General features: G+C 45.9%; 1 protein-coding gene across 1 annotated transcript in view; it reads right to left on the bottom strand.

Annotated features, from left to right (window-relative positions):
- LOC135392179 (E3 ubiquitin-protein ligase SMURF2-like) overlaps positions 1 to 13,482 on the bottom strand; it is a 30,889-nt gene that overhangs the window by 12,605 nt on the left and 4,802 nt on the right. Inside the window, exons 2-6 of the mRNA XM_064622878.1 lie at positions 10,887 to 10,925; positions 4,372 to 4,480; positions 2,315 to 2,448; positions 450 to 615; positions 311 to 394 (exon numbers count right to left, since the gene is read on the bottom strand). Of these exons, the coding sequence (XP_064478948.1) occupies positions 311 to 394; positions 450 to 615; positions 2,315 to 2,448; positions 4,372 to 4,480; positions 10,887 to 10,925 (532 nt within the window). The remainder of the gene's footprint in view (positions 1 to 310; positions 395 to 449; positions 616 to 2,314; positions 2,449 to 4,371; positions 4,481 to 10,886; positions 10,926 to 13,482) is intronic.

The raw sequence follows: 13,482 nt of genomic DNA, 5'->3' as shown, positions 1-13,482 counted from the left end.
CTTCGTGGGGTTTTTTTTTCTTTTTGCATCCGTTTCTTTCTCTTTTGCTACAAGAAGGGCGGCTCGCGACTTTTGGCGCTACTGAGGTCAACCCTGGTTTAACGGCGTACCCCGTGTAACGATGGAATTCGCGATTACAGTCAATATCGTTATACGCGGGTTTCACTGTAGTTGGCTTAACTAATGTAAGAAATGCAGCCAAAGGACGCCGACAAGAGGGCTATAAGACAGTAAACGACAGATGCCGATAAATCGCAATACTCCGGTCACTGGACAGTGGTCTCAAAATATGGAAGCATTATGAGCTTACCTGACCGGCTTCTCCCACTGTGTGGAGCGACTCCAGTGATTAACGTAGTACACCCTCCCAGAGACAGTACGCCTTTGCTCCCAGCTGCAAACATCACCGCGTCACTCTACAACCTAGCTCGATAAATGGTAGAGCCTACCCTTCAGGAAGGTCGCAGGGAAAGGTGAGGATCCCCAGGCTGTCCACCACGACGTTCTGACTGCCAAGTCCGTGACCGTCGCGTGACATGAGGCTCACGACGATCTGTCCTTTGATCGGATCGGTCTCATCTCCAACGCTACTCCTGGTTAAGTCTAGCCTCTGGTCTGTGAGTAAACAGATTGTGCATCTATTCGAGAACATCCTCTAAACCCTGACCCTATCGGTTGCTACGAGCAAAGACTATTTATACGATGACGAGTGGGGAGTTTCATTGGCAGGGGGCGATACCCTACCCCATTGCTTGTGGCTATTGTCAAAAAAGCCAGACAGCGGCAGGGCTTTAACCACACACCCCTTGATCTAGCCTCTGATCTAGCCACAGCTACACAAGGTGCCCTACCAATAAGCTATGCCTCATTCCACTAACATGACACACGCACTCCCTTCACACGTCTTCTCATACGTACAACACAAAGACGAGGTGCCTGGTGGACACTGTGGAAGATAACTGTTCCGAAGGTACTGTAGAAGTGCTTTTTTTCGAGGGGGAATTATTTTTCGCGCATTTCCCCAAAATCGCGAATTTATGTTCCCACGAATAACTCTCGCCATTCGAGGGCGAAAATCGTGTAGCGCTAGATGCTGTGCCTAACTGCCTTGTCCCTTTCTACTCCATGCAGCGTAGGTAATATAAGCAAGCCGCAGAAGACTGCTTTATCCCATTAGGCAAGATTAAAGAAATGAAAATTGATCGCACTTTTGTTACTCCTACAAACGCGTCGCACTTTACGTATATTCCACTATACCACGAAGCCGTAACATGCCTTTCCCCGCCTTCTCAAAACCAGCTTGTATGATAGTACGACATCTCAACCGAACTGTCATGACCTGAGTGATAATGAGTGAGAACTACTAAAATGAATTGGCTGACCTGCACACCGGCCAGTACTATGGCCTCCTGCAGGGTCCCTAAAGGACACTGTACAGGGCCTTAACTCTCATGACCGTGAGGAAAAGAAAGGGACTGACCTAGAACACCGCCATCCCCGTGAACAAGAGATGTCTTGGTACGTGCCGAAATATGTCAGAGTATTGACCGCAGCACGATACGCAAGAGCAAAGCACTTCCGGAATCCTGTGTCGCAAATTTAAGTTCTCGCGAATCACTCCTCAAACCAGCTTCGTTCGAAAACGCTAAAATATTTTCCACACGGAAAAAAACGCTTCTACAGTAACTGTACCATACAGACAGACAAACACAGCACAGGCCTCAATGCCTTGGAACATGAACGGTAGAAATATGGCAGTCGTTGGAAAAGCCAGACAGCAGCGGGATCTTGACTGCCAGTCAAGTATTTGTGTGTGTATGAGAAGACAGGCAGGAGAGAGTGTATGTCCCATTAGTTGAATGAGGCAAGGGAGATGCAAGCATGGCACGTAGGGCACTTGAGCGGCAATCAAGAGGTGCATGCTTCAAATCTATCTCCCTTTTTCGACGACTGCCACATTTCTACTGTTCGTGTTCTAAGGCACTGAGGCTTGTCTGTTCCAGCCTCAGAACAGGAATATTGGTTTGAACCGATACATGCGTCACCTTGGAACCGTACCGGAACCAAACCTTCGCCTCAACCTAACCTCAACTGAGCCAATAAAATTTTTGGTTCTTCACTACGCTTTTAACGAGAACATGCTCGTAAGTCGCATTTAAAAAGGCACCAAAAGACTAGGAAATTATCCCCAAAGGGCAGTAAAAAAAAGTGAGTTATCAGAGTGGTAAAAATCCGACATTACGGGCAGTCTGTACGTGGAGGGACGCACTAAACGAAATGAAAAGCAGTTGATACGCAATGCGAAGATACTCACATCCAGTATCCTTGAGTTGCTGGATGGCATTTGCCATGATACGGACGCAGCCCAGAAAACCTGCTCCTTGCTTCTTCTGGACCTTTTTGTTATTCCAGACGCTGATCGTAATGGAGTCGCACTTCCCCATATACCTAGAAAATAAATTCTCTCAGTTAGCTTTTCACTCGCACACGCAACAAAAGCCTCCATATATAAATTTATTGAAGTTCTTTCGCAGTACAGCTTGGCACAAAAGTTCACAGAACACAGCCCTTGTGTATACCTTTATTAGACTGTCACCATGGCAGCAAACGGGAGTAGACAAAGTTGAAAATGGCTGCCTCGGACGTCCCGTCACATGTTTGTAATTCGTCCACTCCTGTTCGGTACAGAGGGATGCTCAAACAAAGATATACGCGAGCGCTGTTTCGTAAACTTTTGTCCCGAGCTGTACACGCAGTAGACTAAGCAAATGACCACACTGAACTGGCAGCTGAGACTTGATTACGAGAGACAACATGCGCTCCCTCTTGTACCTTACCCTTATCTTGGTTACAACTTGGGGCCATTTTTCATCTCCCCGATGACGTAAATAAATTGAAGGTCTACTCACGCATCTGTCCCCAGACATTTTGGTTTTCGAGGCCTCACATAAAAGTACCGTACATTGTTTTTATCTTTGCGAAGGATCTTTGCTTCTTTAAACAACGGTTCACGTGTGATTCTCTACGTCAGGGGCCTTAAACACATTGCATTGACCTTAGACCACATCATGGAGGGCGGCCCAGAAAAGAATTAACCGTGAAATACCCAGTCGAAATCCCAATTTGCCGCGTATTGTCTGTATATTGTACACTTGTCTGTGATCTTCCCTGTTTTCCCAGTTTTCCAGCTTGGCAGACACCCTGACTGTCATGCAAGGGCCTTCTTTTTGGTGGTCGAGGGTTGCATGTTTGAGACCCCGCTCTAAGCGCTACACCTCCAAGTGTGTCCTATGTGAAGTTGACCACATTTCAATGACATACAGTAAACAACACCCGAGACACAATCTAGAATCTTCCTTTCACAGTAGTGTGTCTCTCGTGTTCATCTTTGTCCTTTTGGCTTGTTGCGAGTGAAGGACAAAAGAGAGAGGTGTGTGACACCGGACCGTGATGAACACATTCTGCGTCAAAATCCTGGATCACCCCCTGATATCAACCTGGTAGTACAGAACTCATTGCACAAGAGCAACATTCAGTGTAGCATTGGGCAATGTTTATTGGGTACGAGTTTGACGAAGACCATGCTGACAAAAACAAAGCTCGATCAATATGCCCGCTGACTGGCGGCGGTGGCGAGGAGTCGCCGTGTTCAAGTTTATGCTGCTGTCAACGTGCTGAAATATATAACCACCGTATATAACCGTATATAACCAACAAATTTCTACAATATTCCAGTACCGCCTACATGGTAATCTGTTTATGACAGCGTGCGTACCCCTAACACTGAAATTGCGGACGTATTACTTTCGCTCGCTGCTACGTTTGTACATGCGAACCATTCTCTACGAACCAGTGCCCGGAATTTTATTTTTCGATTCCGGTTACGGTTTCTGTTCATGGGTGACCACAACTTCCAGTTATGAACCGGTTACGGTTCCCAAACAAATTTCGGTTCCAAGCAGTTTTTTCGGTTATCGGTTCGGTTCCGGTTCCAGTCCCTGAGAATGCCATTAATTCTTTCTTGAGCAAAGTCCCTGCCACTGTTTGGGAAAGTTACTTTTTCTTTCTTTCTTTTTTTTTGTCTGTCAATTTGTCCCTTCGACATGGTGTCATGGAAGGTTTGGTCCGACATCTATAAAACGTACCTGTTCCCCAATGAAGCGCAACTGTGCATACACACCTGATTCACCGTCATTTTGCCATCACATGTACGACTAGATGAGATGCAACAAGTACAAAAGTAATAGCAAAGTTTTCTTTCATTGCTCACTAATATTTGCGCAACTTAGATGCATTGTGCTGCCGAGTCAATATGTGGCGCTTCCACTGAGACACACCCTTAGGAGTTTTATCGCGAGTCGACATACTCACAGGTCGTAATGCTGGTTCCATTTTGGGTCCAGGGTGTTCTTGCAGGCTTCTGTGGAATGACACTGGCCAGATCCGTCTACACTAACCTTGCAGAAAGGATCTGGCAGTCCTGTGTATAGAAAAGTAAATGGAAAATGAAACATTTCGGCATCTTCGCACGCGTTGTTGATTATTCTATTAGAGGAGGAGGAATAAAATGGGAAACAGAGGTACTGTAGCAGAGCTAGAAGTTTGCATCCCAGCAACCAACAGGTAGTATAACAGATGCAGGAAACACTGAACAAATATACGAGAGCCAAACCCACTACCAGATATACGAACACGATCTCATCATCGTAGACACAAAGAGCGAGACAAAGAAGAGAAACTGCAGGTTTGTAATGTGAAGCACTCATTTTTGCTCTGAGCCTTCGACAGGACCACGTCTGCTATGAGCGTGGAATTTTCCAAGGTTGAACTTCGGGCTGTCATCAAGTTCCTGTTCATGCAAAAGAAAACCCGAAGGAAAATCTGCGAGAGCATCACCTCACTGTCTCGGCGTAGAAGGCAATCATCCTAACCATAGCGCCACGCGAGCTAGTAATCTCAGATATGCCACAAGACATTCCTCGTTTCGATCAAACAGGGGACCACTTGAAGATTTGATTTTTGAGAAATGTTATTAAAGTAAAATAGCCAGTAACACATTTATTATTTCGTACAACAGGCACAGTAAATTGCAAAATAAGTGTTATGCTGCCCTGGGCTTTTCAAAAAAGTTGTATATTCCTCGTAGTATTACCATAATCTATTATAATACACTGTCTCAGAGGCATTATTGTATCAGTATAATGACGCGTGTTTTTGTGCAGTATTCTGTATTAGCATTGCAATACAAAAAAGTAGTATTACTGCCCACTCCTGGTGTCGCGATGGAACAGCATTTCAATAGAATATCAGGAACAGTTGCCACTTTCTATGTCATTCTTCATTAATGTTTGCGCAAGCAGTTGTTCGTAGCAAGCAGTGCAGCTAACAACATAGACGCACACATTACAGTCATACCAACTACGATTATGGCACTAACGCCTCCAGGGGCAATATTGAGGGCAGTGCGAAAAAAGTTCTCGCTGGATGTCATGGTACACAACCTATTTGCTCGTAGAGTTCTATAACATCCTCCACTTGTGGAACAAGACTTCAGCATACATTCGACACAACTCTCCTCTGAAATCTGCAGCAAACCATGCTGCAAGTGAAATTGTGGACTTGCGACAATGAGACACCACATGAGGTTTCTAGGAACTGACCCGTGTCACAACTAGAGCACTGCACGGGCTTTCAGGCCCTCTCGAAGCCCGGAGGCGTATTTAGATTTACTAAAGAGCACAACGCAGCGAGGAAAAGGACGCAGCTTATTGGTAGAGAGTGAGGAGGTACACTCGAGAAACCTGCGTTTCTCTGCTGGCAAGCCGCTCTGTGCTTGGTGCTTGCTTGGGAAGGCAGCGCATGGGCGATATGTTGCGGTTCAAGAGAGACTTTTGCGCATGCACTGGAGTTAGTTCCCCTTTCTCGAACTCTCACGGGAACGAAACATGTCCCAACACCTAACCTGACTGACCATCGTGCCGGGCTCTCGGCGCGCACTCCACTAGGGTCCCCAAATGTGTGTGAGTGCACGTGTGAAATCCAGACCCATTACACGAAATAAGCATGACCACATATAAAAAAGTGATAGTTCTCAAATGAGAATACCATGATATCCCATAACCAATGCAAAAAAAGAAGTGACACGAAAATTCAGCTGTCCAGTCCCATGGAATGTTCGCGTGCATGCCCGAACATGGCCGGCGTTGTCAATCCCGTACCCGGCCCGGTGGCTGAAACCCGAGCCCGGCCCAGGCCCGCGTAAAAAACGCAAAGCCCGGCCCGCGGGTCGGGACTGGATCGGGTTTTCATGTAAGCCCGGGCCCGTGCAGTGCTCTAGTCACAACCCCGGCATTAAGGAAACACCAATTTGTCAGCAAAAATTAACTCTAACGTGTTCTGTCCAAGGATGTGCAAAATGCAGTAGCCCTGTACTACAATGGAGGAGTGGCATTACATGGGGAGCTTTCGTAAAAGCAAATAGGAACATCAATGTAAAAAAAAGAAGCCTAAATCTTATTCGGGCAACCATAATGCAAAAAAAAATTGCATCTAAATACTGCGATATTCTGTTCCTTAAATGGGAATAGACCTCCCTGTTTGTAAACAAATGACGTCAAAGTGTTAGATAGCGCCACCAATTTGGTAGAGTTGAACTATGTTCGAAGCTAGAGGTGAACAAGGTTGCGCTCGAAAGCCACGGTCTTGAGGGGATTACGATGGTCTCTGAAAAGGACGCGACCTTCGGTCCTACTTTTCTTTCAATAGAAGGCAGTGAACATTTGTGTCCATTCGTGGAACCCAGCTCTCCCTTTCCGATTTGTTTCGGTTTCAGTCTGTCTACCAACGTCATGATGACGTTTCTCGGGTAGAAGTCTATTAGAAAGTTTTTGATGTTGGACTCCGCATTAGCATTTGGGTATTAGGGAATGGAATAAAGCAAATCTCTTACTAAATACTATGCCAATACTAAAAATGTTCGAGAAAAGTGATCAGGACATGGAAGGTAGAAAGAAACAGATGTGGTAATTACTGCTTATTCCTCTCGCTAAACATCCAGAGGGTCACGTGAATTACCCAGTTCTCATCCGTCAGTCAGTGGGGTACAGATATCAGGAAAAACAACAGTTGGTGGTTTTAGAATAACGCAACTAGCAGCTACCACACGATGGCACACACATCCTAGCTTGCATCGGACATGCCCAGACGTGCCGATGATAGAAATGAAAACAGTGCAAGTATCGAAGCAGGAAGACAACGACGGCGGCGGCGGCGAATGCCGTCGACCCCATCCGCCTCGGGGCATCTCGCTTTCAAGGCCGATCTCACGCAAGCGACCGCATACCAGAGGACGCCCGTCCGGTGGCCTCTCCTTTTTCCACATGAGACGTCGAGCGTGACGGACGGACGGAAGAGAAAGTTGTCCCCATACAAATGGACAGCGGATAAGACAGACGAAATCCATGATCTGGAAGAACGCGGTACCGAAAACGTTTCTTTTTTTTTAGCTTCAAACATAGTAAGCAGCCACCGAGCAGCTACGTCGGCGGTAACCTTCCCGCGATGCTCAGGGAGGTGGACAAGACCTGTTTCGATACAATACTATGTGCTCTGGAAAAATGCATCTTCCGAGTTTGCAACCATAGTGTTGTGCAGCACGAGTAAGACTTTGGGTTGTTCAGAAGGTGGTGCAGCGCTGTCGCGGGTGCATCCATCCAGAAAGGTGGTCACCCATATCCTCGTCAACACCATTATTCCTATCCGGAATACGAAGAACGAGAAATTGACATCCAGCAATTCCGGGATGCACCATTACTTTGCCACGTCAGCCAGTTCTATAGGCTTCTAGCGAGGTGATAAAAGAATAACATGAGGCAAGAGGGAGAATAAGAAAAACACCACGTCGATCAATGTTCCGTACTACTGACAGCGGACAGAAAATGCACCCATCGAACGCCATGTTGAGCCAAGTTCTCAAGTGGTTCATCACGCTAAGCACGTGTTACACAAACAACGAGGGAGCGACTCGTGGGTGAATTCCGGTTTAACCCGAAAAAGTCACACGATTGTTTTCATCCGCAAGGCCTCTTACGCGTGGGCCGTTTCTCGAGAATTTATTCCGGACCACAGAGAGTATTTCCCACGTCTACTACATCCTCTCGCTGACCACGTTTTTGTTTACATCGCAATATTGTCTCTTGCTGATATAGGATATGGACGTCGCCACCGGACAACGGTCGAGTGATTCTTACATTCTTTAAAGAAGCACTAATTATTTTTTTTTTTTTTACACCGGGTTACGTTGCCGACAATGAAAAAAAAAACAGTGTTGGTGGTAACTCGTTACCGTAATACGTTGCTTCTTTTGGCAACTTTTAAATGAACTCGTTGTACCGTAGTTTTGTTATTTCCAGTAACTTCTTGAGGAAGTCTACGCTTTTTTGGTAATTTTGTCGAAGTAACTTGGGGTAAGTTCCAAGTTCCTTTCGTTAAATTGCGGTGCACAAATAACGCGAGCTGCGTGCACACCGGCCATGTATTCAGTCACTCAGGTGGTGTTCATCGCAGCGACGAGCAGTGTTTTTATAACTACGTTCTAACTGTCTATTGGCGTAGCTAGACGGGGGACGAAATCGTACGTTTGGTAGTGCATATGGGAGAGAGAAACGAAGCGGAATCCCCTCCCGAAATATTTTTCTGTCTACGCCAGATCTAAAGGAGAACGAAAAGTATCAGCTTGACAGAAGGAGCAGATATACAGATTGTTTGAAAGGGAAAAAAGAGGAGCCAACCAATAGTCGGATTGTGTTTTCTCATCCGGCGCTTTTGCAAACGCACTTTGAGGAACGTGTTTACGAAGGTGTGGTCTAATGTCATGGAGGCATTAGAGCTCTGCATGGGCCGAGCCGGCACGTCGAAAAATGGACCGACACGGCTCAGGCGTTTTCCTGACCACTTCCTGCTTTTGTGACTCGGCGAATAGAGCCCGGGCTAGCATTTCCAGCCGTGACTTACATCAAACAAACTTATTTATAAGAGAAGACGAGGCCACAAAATATATCAAACCATGACCTACTACTATACTAGTATAGAGTAGGTCGTGCATCAAACAAACTTATTTACAAGAAGAGAAGACGAGGCCACAAAATACAACAAGGGGCAAACGCGATATCGTTACATTACACGTTTTTGTGCAGGTAAAGGATCCCTGCCCCTCTCACCAAGCTTTGCGAACATGGTTGTGGAGTCAGGAGCAATGTCAAGTGGCTTTGAGAATGTTGTAGAGGGTAGCTCTATTGTGTACGGGACAGGATGGAATATGTAACATTGGAGGCTTTCAAAGTGACTATTGGGAAGACTAGAAAAGAAAATAACGACGGTTAGTTAGTTCTACTGGCCAGGTGGTACAATGCCGGGAAATGGAAGGCCGCCATCCTCAAGCGGCTTGAATGGGAATGTCACGTGACCACACCACTTCCAATAACCACGAAGGAGCAGCGTTCGGTCATCCGGTTTTTGGACGCAGAGGGCGCCCGCGGAATGTTGTTGACTGTGTGTCACTTGGACAGGTGTGGCACAAAACGTTCCAAAGTAGAGTGTCATGTTTGACGGACGCTCTAGCTACCTGCCGTGGTACCCCCAATAGGTTCTAAAACAACATCCACTAAGGTGACCCGCTTCCACTTTTTTCTTTCTTTTTTTTGCTGCGTCGTGTTCTGCAACGAATAAAATGACCTCTGTTCCTTTCAAAAATCCTCCACGCTTTGAAAGAGGAGAATGACGTCCCTGACATGAGCTGAGAAGAACGGCACTTTTCGACGTCACGCGAAGGACCACTTTCTCCGACTGCTTTATTATTATTATTATTATTATTATTATTATTATTATTGATTGCGCAGTGACAATACATGACAAATGAATGTTTACGAGACAACGCTATGAAGCCAAGATAGATGACTTTTTTTTGGCGCCGTTGACGAATGCTGGATCTCAAGCAAGTAAGATACGGACGAAGTGGCGGCACACTACGCCACAAAGTCCCAAGACTGATCGATTGATTTCACGTTTTCTGGCGCAACAGCAGCAAGGGTCCAAAGAAGTTCCTGGCAGCTCCAACGGTGAGTAAGCCCATGGGACCATATATAGCAGTAGCCCAACATTGGAACATCCCACGGCCTGGGGACTCACTGCGATGCGCTTGAGAAGCACACGAAGCCACGTGAAAGTGCCGTGCTTTGCTCAGCTGTGCTGTTGTAGCACGTACGGCATGTACGACAGCGAGAAGATGACGCGTTTCCGTTTCGGGGGCATTCCACATCCGGCGTACTCACCAGACCTCGTACCGAGTGATTCGATACAGACGATGACCTGAAAGCGCCGGTGTGCATGCATTGGTGAAGCGTTGGCGCACAACCCGAGGAGAGGGCACAGTACTGTATGTTCGAAACCGATAAAGTGCTTTTCACGGTGTCGATGCCTGTTACTCTGTTTACCCTGTATCGTGCAACACGATGTACATGCCGTGTGAAAGACACTTCTCCCAACAACATCCTCTCGACTAAACAGACATCGTTTTCCAGCCAGCACAGGGGGGATAAAAGTAATTTTTGTAATAGTTAATTTTTCAGTGACAGGTACGAGGTCCTTTTCTGGGAATGTTAAGCCTGCTTTTTTTTAATGTAGCTCGAGTGTAACGAGCACGCGATCTAAATTATGGTTGGACAGGATACCCGAAAGTGCCAAAACAACGTTCTTGACACTTCCGTTCTTAAAGCGTAACTAACTGCGATTGAACCAGAATAGCAAAATATGTCGCGTTCAATTTGCTATAGTTGCAATGCAAGACCATCCAAACTCCATTAACGTCCATATAAGAATGTTGTACTTACGGAAAAAATCCTTCTTGCACAGGTTCTTGGCGCACAGGACTGAAAAACAACAAGTTCAAATTGTTAATCCACAATGACGATTAAATGTGAAACGGTTACGAAAAATATGGCGGACGATGGAACAGAAAATGACAAACAGGTGTTCCTCGAGCACGATCTAGTCGAATCTCGTTCAGATTAGACGGTCATAATTTTACCATCGCAGGATTATGTGAAATGTAATCGAATTGGTTGTCCAACAATTAAAGGTGGGTGCGGGTATACCCGCAAATACCTGCACAGTTTTGCGGGTAGAAATTCAACGTCGCTGCGTGTCGCGGGTAAAATGTGGGTGAAGCCGCAACTCATCCCTCATCATCGCCTTCTTTTACGACCCCCATTATGAATACATACATCGTTATGGGAAGATTTCACTTCAATTCAGGAAAGGCTGCCCCCTTGGGTTCTCCGATATTCGTCATTATTTTTTATGTGAAAGCACATCGTGTATGATGAACAGATCCGCCAGTCTTTTGAGTCCGAGGTGCAGCGGTTGTAAAAGAAAACAAATGAAACGTCAACCCGCGTGAACAACATCGTGTGCCCAAACTGCGCTCTCCCTGCATTTTGAGGACACCCCAGTCGCCCCGCCTGGAAGCCACAGCCCACAGAGTCATTTTTTTCTCACATATTTATGCGCAAGAGACTGTTACCCTATAAAAAAATTTAAAAAAACATTACAACTTGCGAGTACTTCGGTTTGCAAGTAATATTTTGCAATTATGACGATTTAATTATCCCAAAAATACTACCTAGTGTGATTTCTCGCAAGGTTTGTAGTCTGTTTACAAATAATGTATACATCTCGAACAAACAAATTATACATCAAAGGTGAGCCCATTTTTTGCTCTTTTTAGCTCCGTATTTTGTGTACTCATTAACGTTACTGGAGAGGTGGAATATGCGTTAGAATAGACCATGCTTCGGAAAAATGCACCACATACGTAAGTCTGTTCTTCATATCATCGTCATCATGTATTTCTCTCTCTCTTTGTTCTTCAAAAACACCACATGCGATCTTGACTTTAAAAATCTCACTTATGCAGTAACATGTTACCATTCTAATGGTACCACTTTTATGCAAGCTAAGAATGTAGAACCGCACTAACAAAATGAAAAAAAAACGACTGCCCGAACCGTGGGGAACTCGGCTCCCGCTGCTGCATCGCTGCCGCGCAAAAAACACGCGGTGTGTGTTTCACGACAAAAATAACACTTTTTATGTTGTAGGCACTTTTGCAATTTGCGTTGGCTCGAGACTAAGGAACACGAAGGGACAGACACAACACGAACCTTCGTGTTCCCTAGACTCGGGGTTTTACATTATGCATCATCTACACCAGCTCACTCGCTTTCTAGCCATTTTTTCATAGTGAAATTAAGCTAATTAAGGCGGACTCGCGTTGTAGTCGCGCGCGGAAAAAAGTAAGGAACCTACTTTTAAAATGTATCACTCTGTACATGTATGGAGAAAAGAAGAAAAATACTAAACAATCATGGTTTTGGGTGACGACGGTCGAACCTTCTCATCTCAACGTTAGAGATGGGTACTAGTGGCGTTGTGAGAGTGCGAGGGTAGCTGATTTCGAAGGGAGTGACGTGAACCGTTTGTCTCGGACGCTCTACGTAAGGTTACTTTGCCGACGCAAGATGTTCATCTAACTTCAACTTTATCTCCAGAAAGCGTTGGCGCTGCTTCGAGCAGTGAAGCGGAGAGAGGAGCGCAACGTGCATAAACCCACAATGTGTCTGAACAAGCTCATAATTAGAGCTGAGTACCCGCACATCGTCACGATTTGCGGGTAAGAATTAGGGATCGCTGCGGGTAAAATGCCGGTGTACCCGCAATGCGACCCCGGGTAATGCGCGTATTATATGTATACCCGCATTACCTGCACTCCATGGCAAACTCCCTCTCTGTCACACGCGAGCTCAGCAGTGCCCTATGTCGTTGGCAGACTGCAGCAGGCAAGTGCTAGCGGGCGAGATGGCTCTCCGTTGAATTGCAGTTTTATTGGCATATACGACTGAAGCGCTCCGAGACACGTAACCAACACTTAAAATAGAAACAGCGGTAAAGTGGACGAGGAACACTTCCCGCTGCGGGTCCAAGTTTGCTTACCCGCACTCACTCAGAAACTCATAATCACTATCGTTTGCCATTATTCCACACCAAAGTTTTATGCACGTTATGATTAGACAGATGTCGTTCGAAACAGACAGCCTAAAATGATTTTAATATCAATTTCTTTTAGAACGCGATTGCGGGAAGAAACGTCTTTTGCACGGTCGGAACACTTTCACCCCGCATCGTGTCGGAACAGGAGAACTAGCAGACATGGTGGCCATATTTGGAACTAAAAGGAACCTTGCCAGTGTGTTCATTTTAGGTGATGGGCCATTTAAAATTGTCTCGTTCCGTTGTACACGCCTGGTCGGGTAATGACCCCGATGCGAGAAGGATAGACAGTTTCTATATTCCGTGGCATTTGACATAAACGTGTCATTCAGCTGTTCATCCTGGAACCAACTATGTTATCTCGGCTTACTAGCTCGA

This window comes from Ornithodoros turicata, chromosome 4, assembly GCF_037126465.1.
Source record: "Ornithodoros turicata isolate Travis chromosome 4, ASM3712646v1, whole genome shotgun sequence".
NCBI classification, from domain to species: Eukaryota; Metazoa; Arthropoda; class Arachnida; order Ixodida; family Argasidae; genus Ornithodoros; species Ornithodoros turicata.
Note: the sequence above shows the minus strand (reverse complement) of the source record. Positions and strands in the feature narration are given on the sequence as shown.